General features: G+C 42.2%; 2 protein-coding genes across 5 annotated transcripts in view; one reads left to right on the forward strand and one right to left on the reverse strand.

Annotated features, from left to right (window-relative positions):
• Nucleotides 1-3: 3 nt before the first annotated feature.
• Nucleotides 4-10,360, forward strand: LOC120492298 (uncharacterized). 2 transcript variants are annotated; one of them, XM_039690515.2, is made up of 7 exons: nt 4-117; nt 2,048-2,113; nt 3,728-3,807; nt 4,105-4,237; nt 4,479-4,757; nt 4,842-4,935; nt 5,059-10,360. In XM_039690515.2, exons 1-7 carry the CDS (start codon nt 21-23, stop codon nt 9,278-9,280), a joined length of 4,971 nt encoding a protein of 1,656 aa, XP_039546449.2. In that variant the 5' UTR covers nt 4-20; the 3' UTR covers nt 9,281-10,360. The 2 variants fall into 2 exon arrangements, with proteins under 2 accessions (XP_039546449.2, XP_088973486.1); XM_089117360.1 differs by lacking the exon at nt 3,728-3,807 and having other exon boundaries at nt 46-117.
• Nucleotides 10,361-10,689: 329 nt separating this feature from the next.
• slit1a (slit homolog 1a (Drosophila)) overlaps nt 10,690-18,739 on the reverse strand; it is an 85,107-nt gene continuing 77,057 nt past the window's right edge. For all 3 annotated transcript variants that reach the window (XM_089117362.1, XM_089117361.1, XM_039690509.2), the window contains 6 exons: nt 16,843-17,071; nt 16,211-16,341; nt 15,829-15,983; nt 13,953-14,241; nt 13,656-13,867; nt 10,690-13,028 (listed from right to left, as the gene is read on the reverse strand). In XM_089117362.1, coding sequence (XP_088973488.1) covers nt 12,790-13,028; nt 13,656-13,867; nt 13,953-14,241; nt 15,829-15,983; nt 16,211-16,341; nt 16,843-17,071 — 1,255 coding nt within the window. In that variant the 3' untranslated portion in view covers nt 10,690-12,789. The remainder of the gene's footprint in view (nt 13,029-13,655; nt 13,868-13,952; nt 14,242-15,828; nt 15,984-16,210; nt 16,342-16,842; nt 17,072-18,739) is intronic.

Here is an 18,739-nt window from a genome sequence, read left to right on the forward strand (position 1 = left end):
GTGATCACTCACAGTAGAAAATGGCGAGTCCGTGCACGAAGCGGTTGTGCACGAATGAAAGGTTTGTTTCTCGCCAGGACGCGGATTGCTGGAGGTCTGAATTCATTCACTGTGTGGGTAAGATCAGCACTCCCCGCAGAACACTCTGTTTTCATTGTTTCTTCACGGTAGTTTAATAGAAATGTGGGCACTAGTTCCTGCAGTTAGCATGCTAACGCTAACCGTCAGGATCGGATCAAACCCCGTTAATCTTTGGCTTTCGGTGCTCGACTCATAGACAGGACGAACTTCCGTTTACCTGTGATCCACTCGGTCGGGATATTTCTCGTCGGGATATTAATATTCATGTAACGTTAGTGTTATGTGTATTCCTTGCTCTCTGCGCGCTCACGTTCGTCTGAAACTTGTTTTTTAAATGCGCGTTCATGTGCATGAGCGTGATTGACAGATAAGCAAATGTCAGTCAGCACTGCAGAAGTGAAACTTCAACAAACGAAAATAGCTGTGTGTTTACGTGTGTGTGTCTAAACGTTTGTTTTATTCAGACTATTTATTTTGCTAAAGAACTGCCTTTTTCAAGGTTCACCTTTGGAATTTTTTTTAAATATTACTGAAACATAAACATTGACACCCCCCCTTTTAAAAACCCTGCAGATGCCCTATTTTCTATTTATTTAGTAGTGCCTATTTATACATCATAAATAATAAACCCCACACCTGGCCGCTGCTACTGGCAGGTCATGTGACTCATTGTGCATTGTGTACTGGCAGGTCATGTGACTCAATGATTGTGTACTGGTAGGTCATGTGACTCATTGTGTACTGGCAGATTTGCACTGAATCGCAGGACGCATCATGCACTCGTCCGTCATGTGAAGTTTCTTCTAGGGCTGGTCCGTCCGAATACCATTTTTTGAGCTTCAAAGCTTCGGTAGTGATGAACACCGAATATTCGAAGCTTCGTAATCTCTATATATCGGTTTGCATTTTGATTATTTCGAGAACCGTTCATCCAAACGTCTTCACAATGGACTGCAGTGTCGTATTTGGTGCAATATAGAGACCGGCGAGACGCGACACGTTCAGAATTAATAAACTACAGAACAGCGTGTGCGGGAAGCCTCATGCGAGCAGAGCTTGTGCTCCGAGAACGGACACTGCAAAACACGCACACAGGTCTGTTAACTTAAGTAATGTTTTTAATTTTTAATTTTTTTTTAAAAAGCAATGTTTTTAATAAGGTATAGTCTTCTCAGACTGATCTCATGAAGTAGCGTGTGTATGCCACGCCAATTTGTATTTCCATTTTTGGCGTGCTATCAAGACGCATAATCGCCTTTCAGCGTGTTTATGAACGCCGTTGACTTAACGTTATATAAATATATGACTAACCTCAACCCCATCCCTAAACCTAACCGTCACTGGGGTTAATGGCATTTATGACTGTTCCCTTACCATCCTAGGGAAAAAAAAGATATGACTTACCTCAACCCCATCCCTAAACTTAACCGTCACTGGGGTTAATGGCATTTATGACTGGAGATTTGACTGCGTGTTCAGACGCGCGGAATGACGCGGACGTTAATGGCGTAGACAAAATGAAAAATGAAATTTAAATTAATAAAAAACGAAATTTAAATTAATAAAACATAAAAAACGAAACATAAATGAATAAAAACGAAATAAAAAAAAAAACGATAATAATAAAAAACGAAAAACTTATGAAAAAATATGGACAAAGCGTCTGTGACGTCACCCATAGACTCTCTGAAGAACGGGTTTGAGGCTGTTTATGGGGGGTATGGGCGGCGCCATACTGGAAAATCTTGGGAAATACAAAATACAAATGTTCAGAAAGGATTCAGAGGTGGTATGATGTGTTGGGTCAGATCATGGCCGAGACGTCAAATTCCACTCGGCGCAGCCCGTCATCAGCTGTCAATCAAAGTTATCCGCCCTTATTTGTCATGCATTTTATATCTAAATACGATCTAAACTGTGTTGGGGACAGTGGACAGGACTTGAACACTCCTCTGTTCTCCCACAGGTCTGGACAGTATCTCGGCCGTGTTGTGGAGGACCTCGGTGGTGGAGGACCTCGGGCGTCTGACAGGTGTGTTTCTCAGAACCGGGAATATATAAAGAGTCATGCGTAGTCTTTAGTGTTGTTATAAAGTATTATTAGCCTAACCTTATTCAGTCCCTCTTGTCGTGTGATTAACATTAATGACAGACAGCAGCAGGATTATTATGTTAAGACATTCCTTTACAGAGACCACATGCTGACTGAGGGACACAGCTTTCTGTATTTTTTAATAACTCTGTTTAACATCAAGCACGTCCCGCACTTTATTTTCCCATTCATGCATGTTCTTTTTGCTTTGCTTACGAAGGACTGTGTAACTTTCATTATTAATATAGCCTACAATAACAACAAAACTACATTAACGCAGTTAACACCAATGAATCGACGTTGTCATGTCTGTAGCGTCAGTGTTGGTCAGTTTCGGTAGCGCAGCTTTTGGAGCGTAGACTAAGATTCACACAGTGTCACGGGTGCTTGTTTCTTGTTTTCCATTGTAAAAGTTCATATGAATTCTTGTTTGCTGATTGGCTGCCGTGTGGGATAATCTACGTACTTAAAAATCCAATGCCAAATTTCTAGTGTTAACTTATTTTTGCTCCTTAGGAAAATAATGATATTTTAACTGTCCAATCAGATCTGAAATGTTGTTATTGTTATATCGCGATATAAAAATGCACCGTTATGTATCGTTGATGTGAACGACATGATTTGCAATAGTTAGTTTTGTTCAAGACTCGCCACACTGTATTTATAAACTATTCTTTCTGTCACAGACTGATCTCATGAAGTAGCGTGTGTATGTCACGCCAATTCGTATTTCCATTTTTGTCGTGCTATCAACAGGCATAATCGAAATTTCAGTGTGTTTATGAACGCTGTTGACTTAACGTTAGATTACTATATAAATATATGCCCATCCTAGGAAAAAAAATATCGCTCCCCAGATGTAGATCTACATTTTGCTTCGTTTCGCTCGTACATTTGACGGCGTGTACATACACGCGGATAGCTCAAAATGCAAATAGATAACACGCCACTTGACTTATGTTTACGCAAAAGTCATGATGTCATGTTGTCTGTCATGTGGTTTCAAACCAGTGAGGTTTTCATTCATCTTCCAAACAATAATGAAGATATTATGAAACCTGAGAGACTCGTATATCAAGCTTCAGGCTAGTTTTAGTTTTGAGGTCTTGGAAAGGAAGAGTTTTGGAAGGCTGTGGATCTGCCGTTCTCACAAGTCGCAAAACATGTGATGCAAACTGCCTTGCGGAGTCTTTCACAGATGTGCTTTATTCACAAATGTGTTCAAGAGAACAAAATCATCACTTCCTATGAAACTGGTGCACAATATCAGAAATAAAACTGAATTTCTGCAAACGGCTGTTTTCCCTCCATCATAAACAGTAAACGCTGTCGTGTTTAGATGCTGGTGTTCGGGAACACACTTGTGTGTGTGTGTGAGACGCTTCTGGAGTGTTTCAGTTTTAAATTGACCGTCATGCTAACTAAAATAGACTGCTAGTTAGTCTGTAAACCTGCTAGTTGTGTTTTAGCAGTAGCAGCACTCTGTGTTCGGTACAGTTTGGTCTTTCCCTGCAAACACACGGTTGAATTTTGCCTCTTCTTTTGGATCCACAGATTGTAAGCCTGCAAGTGTGTCAAATTGGTCATTTGATGAAAGTTGTCTTTACTGCTGCTTAAGACGAGAAAAAGTGAAGGTAGTTTTTTTTTGTTCATTTACATCCCCTCCTTCCCTCTTTCCTGATATGTCAAGACACCTTGGAAGAACCGTTCCGATTTTTTTACCTATCTGTCTCTCTTGCACTAGCTGTATTATGGACTCTACAGTTATTTCAAGTAATGTTCAAAGGACACAATGGTTTCAATGCTAGCTTTTTACATGTTAAGTTCATTTTCCATTTTCCATGGTTTTGAATACATTAAGTACATGTCTCCACCTTGTGCACAGCTCCACCCTTATTCTTATTCCACCCTCTTTTTAACCTCATGAACAGGAACATGTAGTTGCACTCAACAAACAGATTGTGGAAAGTGGAGGGAAACCTTTATTAGGTAAAGATCCTTCTAATATCAACAGACTCGAGTGGCAATCAGAGGAGTTCCTGAATGCAGTGCTGCAGAGGAAAAGTGAGTACACCTGTTGAATAATGCATGATCCGAGATGGTTCATTAATGGGAATGACTGCAACTTTTTCTCTCTCGACAAAATCAAGACTTTGTAAAGGGCATAAAAGGACCCCTTTAAATGAGTTTTAGCATATCCCTATGAAGCATTTCATAACAAGGTCACATCAACGCTGATTTCACTTTTCTTATGTTGCCAAATCATTTGTGTTCATTTTAACACATGTAATCGAACTATCAACAGAATACACCCCAAGGATTCCTGATCCACACATCCCTGTGGTGGCCTGTGGGATCGTTCAGCAGATGATTAATGAGTTGGCTACGTATTATACCTCAAGAAAAAAGTGTTCTCAGGACTCACTTCAAAACAATGGAGAAAAGGACCTTATGAAAACTAGCTGTGTCATTTCCCCCACTGCTGTCAATATAACTTCTGCTCTGAACAAGTTCATCATGGTGGACCAAGATGCCCCGCTGGACCTCTCTGTGAAAAAGGTCAAAGTAGAGGACATAGAGCAAGGTGCAGTATAGAATAATGAATACATAAAGAGCTACTCGTTTAAAAGAATTTTTCATTTCAGCTTTGAATTATGTCTCTCTTTAGATGGAGTTCTTGACCTCTCGACTAGAAAGAGTTCCAACAAAAGCCATACTTCTTTAAGGAATTCTAATAGCCTGGCTACACATTTGGTCAAAAGGTAAAGGAAATCAGGACTCCATTGAAATTGTATTATTTGCTCATCACATAAAGACATGTTTTGTAGTATTATCCAGTTGAGACTGTGTCTAATATACTTCTAATTTCTTTGCATGTCCTTCAGGGACTCTGTCGACCCGAGTCTCGCCCGAGAAGGAGATCTACAGTCGGTGTCCACTTTGGAACAGTTCATGTCTAAGCTGTGTTTGCATCACCAGCGCCAGATAGTCGATGCATTAGGCTTCTTGCAAAGTGAAGTCAAGACTGTGGCTTCTTCCAACCCTTTCCAAGCACCCACTCCAAATTTGACCGAGAAGAAAGCGACAACCAGCTGCAGTCGTGCTTCCTTTGAAACAAGGTCTGAAAGAACATGCACTGTGGATGCTGCGGTGAGCATTACCAACTCTCAAGAGGCATCTGTTGTTTGGACTGGAGAGGTTTTAAATGCAGGTGTTGCACGTGTAATGACTGAAAAACCGGTAGACCTTTGCAAGATAGAAGTTTTGTCGTCTTCATCTTGTGGAACAGATGTCGAGTGTGGAAAAGAAAGTTCTCCAAACAAAATTTTCGTCATGACAAAGACGACTACTGATCATCAGGAAGCAAAAAAATTATTAGGGTCAAGCGTTCAGCAAATTCAACATAGCGATTCGGTATGCAGTGCTGAGCGATGCTTGCCGACATGCACTGCAGAGTCTGATCATCCGTTATCACAATGCACACAGAAAAGCTCATTTGCACAAAGCAAAGATGCGGTTGTAAAGCCCTCCACAATTCACAAGACATCAAATGTAGTTTTACCAATATCTCTAAGAACAGCGAGGAAAAGCAGAAAAGGTTCTTGCCTTGGGCAAAGTAATGGCTCTTTAAGTTGTATCATAAATGATACCGATAGCCATTGTGACTTGGTGTATATTAGAAAATCAATAACAGAATGTCAGCTTCAATCTCGTAACCGACTGCATCCACGACATAATGCTCGGAAGAGCATAAGAGGGCACAAGTACGTTGAGGAGTACTTGGAACTAAAAACTGTCCGTACGCTAGCTCGTAAATCTGCTGGTAATTCCAGTGGGAATTGTCCAGCTCGTATGCCAGATGTGCACACCTCAGTGGCTCCAAAGCAGGCCCTTTCAATGTCTGGCAGTGTTCCTCTCATAAATGCACCTTTTGCAGGGGACTGCATGGAAAATGTTATTCATAAATTTGCATCGGAGCAGATAGCGGAGAACGAAATGCCAGGAGTTAAAGTAACTGGTCTCGGTCTGGTGGTTGAAACCAGTCAGACTGGAAAAGTTGAAAGTAATGGGCAAATTTCCCATGAACCAACTTGTAAACCGAGTGAATTGACCATGCAACCAGATTTGATCACTGAAGCTCTCATTAATCCTAATTCAGAAGTGCAAGGAGACATGTGCATGGTAGAAATCAAAGAAACCACATCAGAACTCGCTGTACAGAAAGAAGGATGCGAGTCCCAAATTGAACCCATGCTGGAAGATGTGGAATGTGGTACAGAAAGTGAGGATAAATCTTTGGAGCCATCACTGATCCCTGCATCCCCTAACATGGCCGTAGAGTCATCTGATGGAGTCGACGTGGAACCGAGAAATGAGAGCGAAATGACAAATCCCACAGAGGTCGAGACTGCAGCAGATGTCCACAAACAGTCTGAGACCTCAGAAATAAAGGCAAACACTGAGGAGGATAAAAGTTCTCAAGAGCAAGTTTCGCATGACACTGAAGGTAATCTCCAAACGACGAACTCTTCCAAACTACCAGTGAAGGATCAAGGGGATTCAGTGGTGTCCAGCCTAACTGAAGTCTCTACTGGACAACCACTTTTAAAATGCAAGGAGAAGGATACGGAGCAACATAGTCCAAAGGTTGTGAATGCAAAACCTACAGTGTCCTCAGACAGATGCTTGCGTAGTAGAGTTTCAAAAGGCAGCGCTGACCTAGTGAAAGACTCTGTAAAGTGTGTTACATCTGAACGTGAGCGTGCCAATGACACAAAGACTCAATCTACTGAAACAAAAGCACGTATTGAGGAAGAGTGTGATTTGAAAGCTCTAGAGATTCTTGAAACTGCACAGGAGCTCCCAGCCACCAAACCTTGTAGCAGTCTGGTTGTGGATCGTGCGGTCAAAACAAGACCAAAATTAAGAAATGCAAAAGAAAGAGATGAACAAACGAGTCCAAGCATTAAAATGAATGAGGAGTTGCCAAGTGTGTTGCCACCTGAGGTTCTTCCAGAAACTGTTAGCACCCCCTCCACCTCCACACAGAATGGGAAACACCACAAACGGAATAATCAAGCCTCTGAAAGCTCTGAAAAGATGGCAATTAAAACTGAAAGTAGTCCTATTAAACTGTCCGATAGTGGAGATTGGACGCCCATTAAAAAGTCCCCACCAAGCTCTGAAAATATGCTTTTGAGAAGCAGAAGTAACACTGAACGGACTTTTGGTTGCAAATCCGGTAATCCAACAGAAGGCCTTTCAGAAAAGCAAGGGCAGATGCCTTTAAGGAGCAGCAGCTCTGCTAGTGATTCGTGTACGTCTTCCGAGGGGGTTACGCGCATGCCCCTACGAAGCAGGACTATCAGCACAACTAAACAGACTGTTACTAAAGATACTCCTCTTAAAAGTTCCATCAAAAGTTGCGCCAGTGAACATCCTATCAGTTCACAATCCAGTACAACCTGTAGAAAAACAGAGGCCAATGCGCACATGCCCTTAAGAAGTAGTGCCAGTTTAATTGCAGAACCCCCCCATGACAAATCCGCTATCGTAGATGCATTAGAGAGCCCAGGGCGCATGTCGTTGAGAAGAGGGAATGCATCCAATACTGAAAAGTCGGTTGGCTCGACAACACCCCATAGTAAAAGTAAGCGTCCTTTGAGACCTCAACGGGTTTCAGCATCCTCAAGTGGGGAAGCTGAAGAGAGCCCATTGAGCTCAAAACCTAAAACCCAAACCCGGAAGCATATGGAGCCCCAAATAAGAGGCCCTTTGAATCTCCCAGGTGAGTCCTTATGCATAACTGGCTTTCAGAGAACTGAACCAGTTGTTTGTAGTGCCTCCAAATTCTTTGAGGCGCTAAGGGGAGAAGAACACCAGCAGATAATTTCAAATTTAAATACAACGTTTGAGAAAATGCACAAAGGTTGGGTACAAATGGACAAGGAGGGTCAGCCTGCATCTAAACCCAAAAACAAGGCAGATAGACTCAAGGAAATCTGGAAAAGCAAACGCAGGGCACGAAAGTCAAGACCATTGGAACCACAGAAGTTTTCCCCTGTGCAAATGCTTTTCATGAAGCCTTTTGACTTGCCCAGTATCTGCAGGTGGTTCCTACAATCAACCGAAACAAAATCCCTTGTAATTGTTAAGAAGGTGAACACCAGACTTCCGTCAGAAACACAATTGTGCTTTCACTCTTCATCAGCAGGAGCAGGGTCATCTCAAGGCTTATTTCCGAGCCTCCAGGCGGAACGGTTAAAGAAGCATCTGAAGAAGTTTGCTATGGCATCACCGGTGAAGAGTAACCCCAAAAATCAAAGGCTAATCTCAAAAGCGTTAGGTCAGGGTATCTCCGTAATGAAGAGTAAAGAGAAGCACGAACCGACAACTGCCACGCGGATCTCTACAAAGGCACAGAGTCTTAATGGAGTGGCACTGGCACTGGCTCCGGAGAGCCTCGGTGCGATCGCAGGCGTTGCGAAGAACCCAGCAAGTGCGCGCATCCTTAGGAAATACTCTAACATGCGTGAGAAACTTCAGGTTCAGCAAAACAAGAAATGCAAAGAGAAAGGGGCTCGTTTGAAGGCGGCATTAATTCCAAAGAAAGTCGACAAACCGAAATTACAGACGCCCAAAGGACCAAAGTCTGTGGTTGTCCAAAGGATCAAATCGTTCACCAAGAAGCCGAAAGCAAACTCTGCCCTCAAAGAACAGGCTTTGAAAAAGAACCAATGTGTCAAACACGGTGCCTCTCCGAAGAGGTTGCAGGCTCTCAAAAAAATGACGAAAGCCATTGGTGAGAATGCTTCGGGTAAACAACGGATACTGCTCAAATCCGGGACTAAGGCACAGCAAATTAAAACAAGTGGGACTAAAGCTGACATAAAGAAATCGGTGCTCCAAAAAGGCTCTAATAGTTCTGAACCACATTCGTTAGATGTGGACATTAAGCCTCTGGCATTGGAAGACCAAGTGTTAACTAGGTCTCAAAGAAAGATGGAGGTCTCCTCTGCACAGACGGGCTCTCCTAAAGCCTCCACGAAGCGAGGCTTGGAACCACTGGTCACTCCAACTAAACGCACACGGACCTCGAAACCCTGAGGAGTGTGTGCCGGCCTAGTGAGCTCGTGTTGTTTCTCAAGAACAAGGGGTGCTGATGCCTTTCAAAATGCTCCTTTTTTGGAAGGACATTTATTTTTTTAAATATTTTTGATGCTTGGCAGTACATTTTCAGAGTTTTGAATATATTGAGAGAGATTTGTCTTGAAAAGAAGGAACTTTGACCGCTCTACCTAACAGTGTCAAACCTTTCCAAATATGCTTTAAGAAATATACTTGTTTTAGAAAATGTTTATCTTTTTTTTCCCTTGACGGAGCCATTAATGTAAAAACAAGTCAATAAAGGTTCCGATTCCCTTTACTGGGGCATTTTAAATATGGGTTATGAAAAACTCTTTTGACCGTTTGTTTGTTTGTTTGACCGTTACATTGTATAGCTTATTACAACAACTTGTAATATTGAACCAGATATTATTTAAGGAGTGATCCGCAGTTCTAAACCCATTAATAATTGTAGTGAATTAAAGTGGCTTTGTAACCTGAATAATGTGCCTTTTTTTCTTATCTGTATTTATAAATAATTGAGTTTGCCTCATGAAATAAAGCCTCACTCTTTTTGCACATAGATATGAGAAATTTGTCCAAAAATTATTTTTGTTTCTTGTATTCATAATTAGTAATTTCTCTCTTAGAGCACTGAAGTTTAAATGTTGTATTTTCATAGTCTTACCTCCTCATTTTGTCCGTTTAGTGAGATGATTTATGCTTAGAAACTTGTGTGCATCACTGTTGTTCTCATGTAGATTTTCTATAGATGAGGGTAATTTTTGCATTATGGTCTTGAATGTACTAAAACCGCTGTATTTATGATGCTAAAAAGGAAACTATGCAAGATTACAGGTTTTCTAAAATATTTCTGCTTTAATCCAGTTTGTTACTTGGCATTTAGTTTTATTTCAGCTTACTTTGTTTTGTAATTGCGTTGTTTTATTTTATTTTATTATTATTATTATTATTTTTTTTTGTAAAATGTAGCTTACATATACCAGGCTGGAAGACCCCGTTTATATGGTTTTGGTGTGTCATGAGGAAAAAAAATTATAAAAATGTAAATGAACTTGGTTTATGAGATGTGTGTATTCTGTCTTTTGTCACTTTATCATGCATTTTGTTGGGATATTTATTTTTTTGTCGCCCAAAGTAAATAAGTGATGAGGAAAGTAAAGAATGTGCAGTGAAATTTTGTAATTTTGTACAGAATTTGCTAAACACATGAGCTACGTTTGTTTAGTGAACCATTAATAATTCAGTTTTGCTTCTTAATGTTATTTCCCGAATACAAATGACAAGCAGATTCTCATGTTTGCTTTGATTTAACGTATGCCAGGAACCAGATATTTTGCTGCTCGAAGCTTTGGTTGTGGTTGTGATTAAGCAGACATAGACACTGATATAATCACACATTTTAATGAATGAAAAAGGAAGTTCAGTAAACATTTTGGTGGCGCTACTTACATTCGGAGTAACTGCAGTTAGTCAATGTAACTATCAACGTAACATCAGAAGAATAAACAGCAAGAGCTCTTAAATGTTCTATATGCAACAGCGACAGTATCTTTCACAAAGTTTCTGGAGTTCATGATGCAATGGTTGTGATTGGCACAAGGTTAAGCTCAGACCATGACATCTACAGGAAAAGTCGGAAACCCTTTCCAATGATTTGTGTGCACTGAAGCGATCACATCTTTAGCGATGACATTCATCAGCTTTCATTCCCAGTACCTCAATGTACAATAAGAGCAATAAGTATCCACCGTAGAGTAGGAAACCGGTTAATGTTTGCATTATGGAAACATCAACATGTGGTTCAATGAATGTATGGAAAATTGAATTCTCAAATAGTGGCACTTCACAAAAGAAGAGTTAACTAAAACATGACTGCATTTCTCTGAGCAATCGGGGCTGGTGACTTGCTCTTTATTACGAGGACTGGATGGTAATTACACTATTAAAAATGCCTTAATAACCTCTTTTTCCTCTGGGCTTTATTCACAACTCAAAATCAGCTTTCTATCTGGACAGGTCTTAAAATAAATAATTACAAAAATCAAGCACAAAGATATTTAAAATGAATTAAATGTGGTATTCACATGGAAGACAACATTTACAATATAAAAGAAAGAAAAAAAAAAACCTTCCGAAACAATCAACACTGGCTCATATTACAATAAGGCTAATAGGCTAATTATTATCTATGCTTGTGGCCAGTTTCGAACCACCGTGGCCTGTATACGCAAGTGAAATAAATGACCGAATAAAACACCAAAAAGTCACCAAATTTCACACTGCTGTTTTGATAATAAAATCCTGAAAACAAATTTATTCTTTAACATATAAAAATACTATACCAAAATGAAATACAAATATATATTAGAATCTGTTAAGCATTTCTGTATAAAGTGAAGGTCTAGGGAAGTTAGGAAAAGGAAATCAAAGCGAAAACAAACACCCACCGAAATTAAATGAAGTAAGCCAAACTGCACTTGTTTGCGTTTTTAACTCTAGGACGATGTTCATGGCGATTTGCAAACCTTGGTGAACGCAGAAGCTTGCCGAGGTAATACTGTAGGAGTCGTTACGGCTGCGTCAGCGGATGGGAATCGGTGTGTACAGTGTTGTGGTCATAACCCATAGTCATATTGTACCCCTCAAACAGCTCCAACACTGACCCATATTAAACTGCAGTGGTTTGGCGTAGTCGGCAGGGTTTCCATAAGCGATGGTCTATTTTCTGCTCGGCAGTGCTAATATTAACCACGATCCAGACATCACATGACAATGAGCATGCATCTTAGAAAACGGTGTGATGAGATCTATCTAGCGCTTGATTTCAGCTCTCCCTTACATTCGGTCAAGGCTCTGTTTGAGGTAATGGAATGACAAAACACTATGGAATAGATCCTTCTTTCTGACTCGCTCCTCGATCTACTGAAAGTCGAAATATTATAAAGAAGCTCCCGAAGGGTAACTCTACGTTATGGCACCAGGAGTGTCTCTTCATGTTCAGATGGAAGGCTTCTGGGTGATTTCGGCCCCCATGTCTTTTAATAATGAATGGAAGAGTCCCATAACACACAAAACCATTGGAAATATCTGGTTTGACAGCATGTGGTTCCATGCAAAATCTCCCGCCGTACTTGTGATTCACATGCTCTATCTTACCAGCATGTCGCTGAGGATGTATTTTCCCACACAGGTATATCATACATATAGTGCATGTTCCTTTCATCACCATTTCGGAGCGTAATCTGCTCAAATACACGTCCAGCACTGCAGAGAGAGTCATCGTTTTCTTCTAATACATGGCCTGAAACAAGCCTCTGCTTGCCCTTCTGTCAGCAGAGTTGGTGTTATTTGACCCCTTTACGGGTGGAAATGTCAGGTTGTGGTGGGAATATAAAGGTTGTGTGGGGTGGGGCGGGGTATGTCTATATTTTTCTGTTGTTGTGTTGTTGTGATGGCTCTTTCTGTGGTGTTGTGGTGTTGTGGCTCTACATGCACCCCGCGCAGCCACACTTGACGGTCTTCTCCACCTCCTCGCTGAAGGACGAGCCGTCGCTGCACTCGAAGGTGTGTGTTCTCCTCTTCATGCGTTGGCTGGCACAGCAGGAGCCGGACTCGCAGACACCACTGCACTCCACCCACGACACCATGCGTGTGGTCTGACAGATGGCGTAACCCCGCTGGACCTGGTAGAAGTCCCGCACCGGCTCCCCGTGGCACTCGGACTCTACAGCAGAACAAACAGCATTCAAGAGACACATTTAACTCTTTCCCTGCCAGTCACATAAGTTTCATGGCCCCCATAATACTTGGTATGGATACTTTTTTTAAAAAAAAGAAAAAATTTTAAAGAAAAAGCTGAGAAAATCACAGTGATGGCCGCTTTCTAACCACTGCTTTGTGAAGCTTCCGAAACCTTTGCAAATCATTTGTTTCAGAGCATGTATCAAACTGCTAAAGTCATGTGATTTCAGTAAAAAAAAGTTTTGTCGTAACCGTTTCAAAATTCAATGAGGGTTTCCGATCTCTTTAAATTGGTTCATTTATGACGCTAGGCTTCCCCGCGTTGACACGTTGTTCCACCAATGACTGTTTTGGCTATTATACGGTAGAAGGCGCCGTTACGCATCTTCTAAAGATCTTCATCTGTGTTTCAGTCATTGTTTTGAATCCCATCTGAAAGCAGGGGCTTTGTTCTTTTTTTGTTATATTGATTGCAGAGTTGGCAAAGAGAAATTGATTCAATTAATTCAAAGTTTTGCCAAGCTTAGTTTCTCCTATTACTTGCTACCCATGCTTTGTCATCTCATCAGAAACAGATTACTTCACATACGTTGTGCATTAGTTCTCTTACCCTTGTCGCATAACTCCCCGCTGTAGCCCACCTCGCAGTGACAGTAGGCATCTCCGGTGTCAGAGATCTGACAGTGGCCGTGTTTGCACTGCAGTTTTCTGCATGGGTTGAAGAGTTCTTCCAGCTGGTTACACAGCGCTCCATGAAAACCCTCCTGGCATTCACAACGGTACGACTGCATGTCCATTGGAATACACCTTCCATGAACACACCTGTGCAAAGCCAATGACAGAATTAGAGCATTACGTGTTGCGTGTCAGTCCGATCGGCATATTTCACTCCAAGAATTGGACTGACTTGCTGCCCAGGCAGGGGTTGGCTGAAGGCTGGTCGCAGTGTTGCCCGCTCCACCCAGGCTGGCAGTGGCACACGGGGCCCGTGGCAGTGTTGGGCTGGCAGATGCCGTGCAGGCAGTATATCTTTCGGCAGGGCTCACATCCGGGCACCACACCAGGTTTCATCTGGGTTTTGGTGAAGTCTTGTAGCTCATTATTGATGTAAAGGTTCTGAATGCAACCGTGGAAACTGGAGCCGTTTTGGATCTGCCATACACGAGGAGCTGTGGGGTGGACGCTGACCGGCATGCCTTATTAAGAGAGAAAGTGCTGTAAGAGCAGAGTTGGGAAGAAGTAACACACATGCAGAAGAACACTGATGCCAGGTACGGCTAATGCTGTGCGGTATGGTCCCAGACAGAAACATAGTGTCGGCCCAGATCCGGCCCACATCTAGTTCACGTGGATTCCCCACATGGATTGCCCACTGAAGCTAAGCAGGGCTGAGTCTGGTCAGTACCTGGATAGGAGACCCCCTGAGGAAACTAGGTTGCTGCAGGAAGAGGTGTTAGTGAAACCAGTAGGGGGCGCTGCTCACCCTGTGGCCTGTGTGGTTCCTAACGCCCCAGTGTAGTGACGAGGACACCATACCATCAAAGACCATCGTCCTTCAGATGAGATGTTAAACTGAGGTCTCAGCTCTCTGTGGTCATTAAAAATCCCAAAATGGACAAATTTGCCCAATGGCCTCTCCCCAATCATCCCCATATACACTGATTGGCTTCATCACTGTGTCTCCTCTCCACCAGTAAGCTGGTGTGTGGTGGGCGTTCTGGCGCACTATGGCTGCCGTCGCATCATCCACATGGACACTGGTGGAGACTGAAGAGATTCCCTGCTTACATGTATAAAGTGCTTTAGGACACAGAAAAGCACTACATAAATGTAACTAACTATTATTAATTAATATTTTACCAGATGTGGGCCAGATCTGGCCCCACTCCATGTTGCTGTCTGGGTCAGCACTCATGGATAGCCTCTCATCTATCAAATTTGAGTATAGGTGATGATACACATGGCAACTTTTTAAGCAATGTTGCTGGGCAGTCTTGCCGAGCGATTGTTCCTTGGGCACTTTCCCATTGAAAATGGAATATAAATTTCTATCTGGATAATTTAGATCGGTCATGGGCCCTGTTTCTCATCTGGTTGCCCGTTGAGTATACCAAGGTTCTTCACATCCGGTCCTGGCGGGTTGCTGTCCAGCAGAGTTTAGCTCCAACCCTGCCCAAACCCACTTACCTATAGATTTCTAAAAAACCTGAAGACCTTAAGTAGAGTTGCAGCTAAACTCTGCATGACACTTGACCTCCAGAAGCTGGATTGAAGAACCCCAGACAGCAACATCTGCCCAGATCCGGCCCACATCTGGTGCGGATCTGGGCCAACACTATGTTGGTGTCTGGGGATCTCAACCATGACCACGACTAGAACTTTTCAGCTTTTGTTTTACTCCACTTGTGCATCCTAAACATCCAGAACAACGGAACGGAGAGCATGTGTCATGTCTAGGTGCTGTCATTGGTGATTGACACTATTGGGCGGCAGTGGATCAGTGGTACAAACCAGAAGGTTGGTGGTTCAATCCCCGGTTCCACATGACCAAGTGTCAAGGTGTCCATGAGCAAGACACCTAACCCCAGACGAGCTGGATGGCGCCTTGTATGGCTGACACCGCCGTCAGTGTATGAATGAGTGTATGTATGGGTGAATGTGAGGCAATATGTAAAGCGCTTTGGTGGCCATTGGGTCAGTGAAAGCTCTATATAAATGCAGTCCATTTACCATTTATTGTATAGTCACAATGGCTGTGATGGAGACAGATGGTGCACTCCTACCTCCCACATATAGTGGAGCTTCTCCCCTCAAGGGCTGCACTTTACCAAAGCTGTCCATGGTTGTTGGGATGCCACCATCTATGGAAAGGTTCACCATCTGGTCAAAGGTCACCAGTTCTACAGTGTGGAACTGACCATCGTTGATGGTCTCAGTACTGAGTGTAAAACAAACATAAAAGATTATTGATTCCATATTTAATTTGTGGAAATTTAAAATTGACATCAATGGTCAAAAAATAAATAAGTGGTGCATCTTATTCCATCCTACCTTTTATTCTCAAATAATATTTATCATGGATTTATCAGTTTCGTGCACATCTTCATAATTAATAATGTCCCTGCATGCCAACATTTGATTTGAATTTAAAAAACTCTAGCTCACCTGTAGATTGCATGACTTTTTTGGCTGCCAGGGTCATAGCTGACTTTAACATGACCTTCATCAATCTCCACAGCAATGTGGTCATTGTCTCCATTGTACAGAAGAATGCCATTATCTTCTGCAGTGGACACCTGTAGACACAACCAAAAAGCTATCATCAAAAGATAAATCTGACGTGTTATTTTGATGTTCCCTTTTAAACATTCTGTTGACTATAAGTAGCTTTGGATCTGTATTAGTAGACTGCTAACTCTTTATTGTGATGGTACTCCAACAGACATTATACTGACTATATATTGAAGCAAGTATGTCTTCTTCTAACCCTAACCCTACCAGCCTACTAATACTCTACTAACACTCAATGAGAGATAGTAGATAGTAGGCAGAATTACTTCTATTCAATAGAATGTGTTAAAGGGACCATCAAAATAAAGTAAAACCAATCTGACTGCAGCGACCACCTAGTTCACCTATGGCGAGAAATGGACCATGTCACTAGACCGGTTACCTGTTATTAAGCACATTTGCTTACAAAACCACATTAAATTAGTTCTGTATACCTGAAGCCATGTGAAAAATGTTACACAATAACTCTGACAAATTTTATCCAGTGTTTGGGCTTGGTTGAATACCTGTAGTGTGATGTTGGCTTGAGGCCAGTTCTTCAGGTCACTCAGTAGCAGGTAGGAGTCTCGGTCCACAAAGTTGACACTGACCAACTTTTCACAGCGTGGTCCACCAAACCCTGCCAGGCACTGGCACAGTGGATGCCCGCCCCGCTCCACACAGGGGGCGTTGTTCTGGCAGTCGGCCAATTCGCAGAGAGAACGCGGAGTAGGTGGCACTTCACAAAGCTGTCCACTGCACACAAAATGTTCCAGATCACATTTGATTGTGATTTTCTCTGTCATGCGTGTTCGTTTGCTGGAGTGAGCATCTATTGGAAGCATGCATGAAACGGTAATTTGCTGATTAATTTGGGACCTTCTCGAGGGCTTGGAGCCAGAGGGGCGTAAGTGGCATTTTGGGCGAATATGAGTTCTTTATATCAAACTAAAGGTCTCGACGAGCTCTATCCAATGGTGCCAAAAATACCTATCTGAGATCAAACTGTATTGAAAAAGCAACAAAAAGGCGTATCTGATATATCTGACTTTTTTGTTTTGAAAATGTTTTAGAACATGTTCAATGTGTTAATATGCCATACAATTTTTTTACTTAAATACTCATTCATGTAAGTATGCCTGTGGTTGCAATGTTTGTGGTTTAAGGTTAATAATACAGGTGATTGAAGTGTGGACAAAATTTTGTTTTGTCTCTCCTGTAAAGTTTGTTAAAAGCCACTCACGCCTTTTGGCTCCAAGCCATCTTCTCTCACAAATCACATTTGTAGATAATAGCAGACACACAATCAATTAAATATCTTAAAGATGACAATGCACACCATTGGTACCCCAAAAGTGGTTATAGGGAGAAGTTGTGGACACCTGAAGCAGCACAACAAACATCCATCACCTAATAATCTTACCTGATAATCAGCAGCACTGCAAACCGCCAGTACACGCTCACTGTGACATAAATCATGACCACGGACTTAATTCAGCTGCATGTACCCGCGATCTCTCTCTTTCGGTCACTATCCAAAGATCATGACCATAGGTGAGGGTTAGGAACATTGATTCATTGGCCAATTGAGAGTTTTGCGCACATGCTGTTCAGCATCCATCAAGAGGCCCATCCATCCATCCACCTATGTTTTCCAAGTTCGTAGAGTTAGTTTCGCCAAAATCCGGGTACCTCCGCCAATTGTTCTAGGACCTATGAAAAGGTTCCTCCGCTGCGAAAGCCCTGTATGTTTCTGTCTGAGCTTTCACCATTACAGCCTGGTGCAATCCCCTCATTACTGCTGCCAATGCCCCCATCCATCCACCAATCTCAAGCTCTGACCAACCCTTGCTCGTGAACAAGACCGCGAGATATGTGCGAGGAACTGACTTACACAAAGAGGAGTATTAAGTATTAAGAGGCGTTTTCGGTCCATCGGATCACAAATAGACAAGTGAGACACATTTCATCCGTTTTAATCCGTCTCGTTTGTCCACTTTGGACCGCTTCTGTCCTGATTACGTTGAGGGGAGGGTCACTTCCCAATAACACATCCCGCAATGAATACGCATTCGTTCAGTAGGTGGAGAATAGACATCTTTAGTGGCTGTTTAAACTCATTCAACCACATGGCCGTTTACACTAAGAAAGCTTTTCCACTAAGAATGTTTTCCACTATCTCTGCAAGTGATGGAAAGGGGACAAGCTCAAAACGTCTTATATCCTGTTTTATACTCTGTTGATTAAGCGTTATCCACTTGTGATCCGATCAACCAAAATGCATCTTAATACCAGGTGGAATGATATGATACCATGGCCTCAGATATGGAGGTCCAGGATCTCAATGGCTTCACACTTGGCCACAAACAGCCAGAGAGTGATTGAAGGTCACGGTTCGCAAATGCCACTCCACTCCTCGGCTGG

This window comes from Pimephales promelas, chromosome 11, assembly GCF_988280905.1.
Source record: "Pimephales promelas chromosome 11, fPimPro1.hap1.1, whole genome shotgun sequence".
In the NCBI taxonomy this organism is placed as follows: Eukaryota; Metazoa; Chordata; class Actinopteri; order Cypriniformes; family Leuciscidae; genus Pimephales; species Pimephales promelas.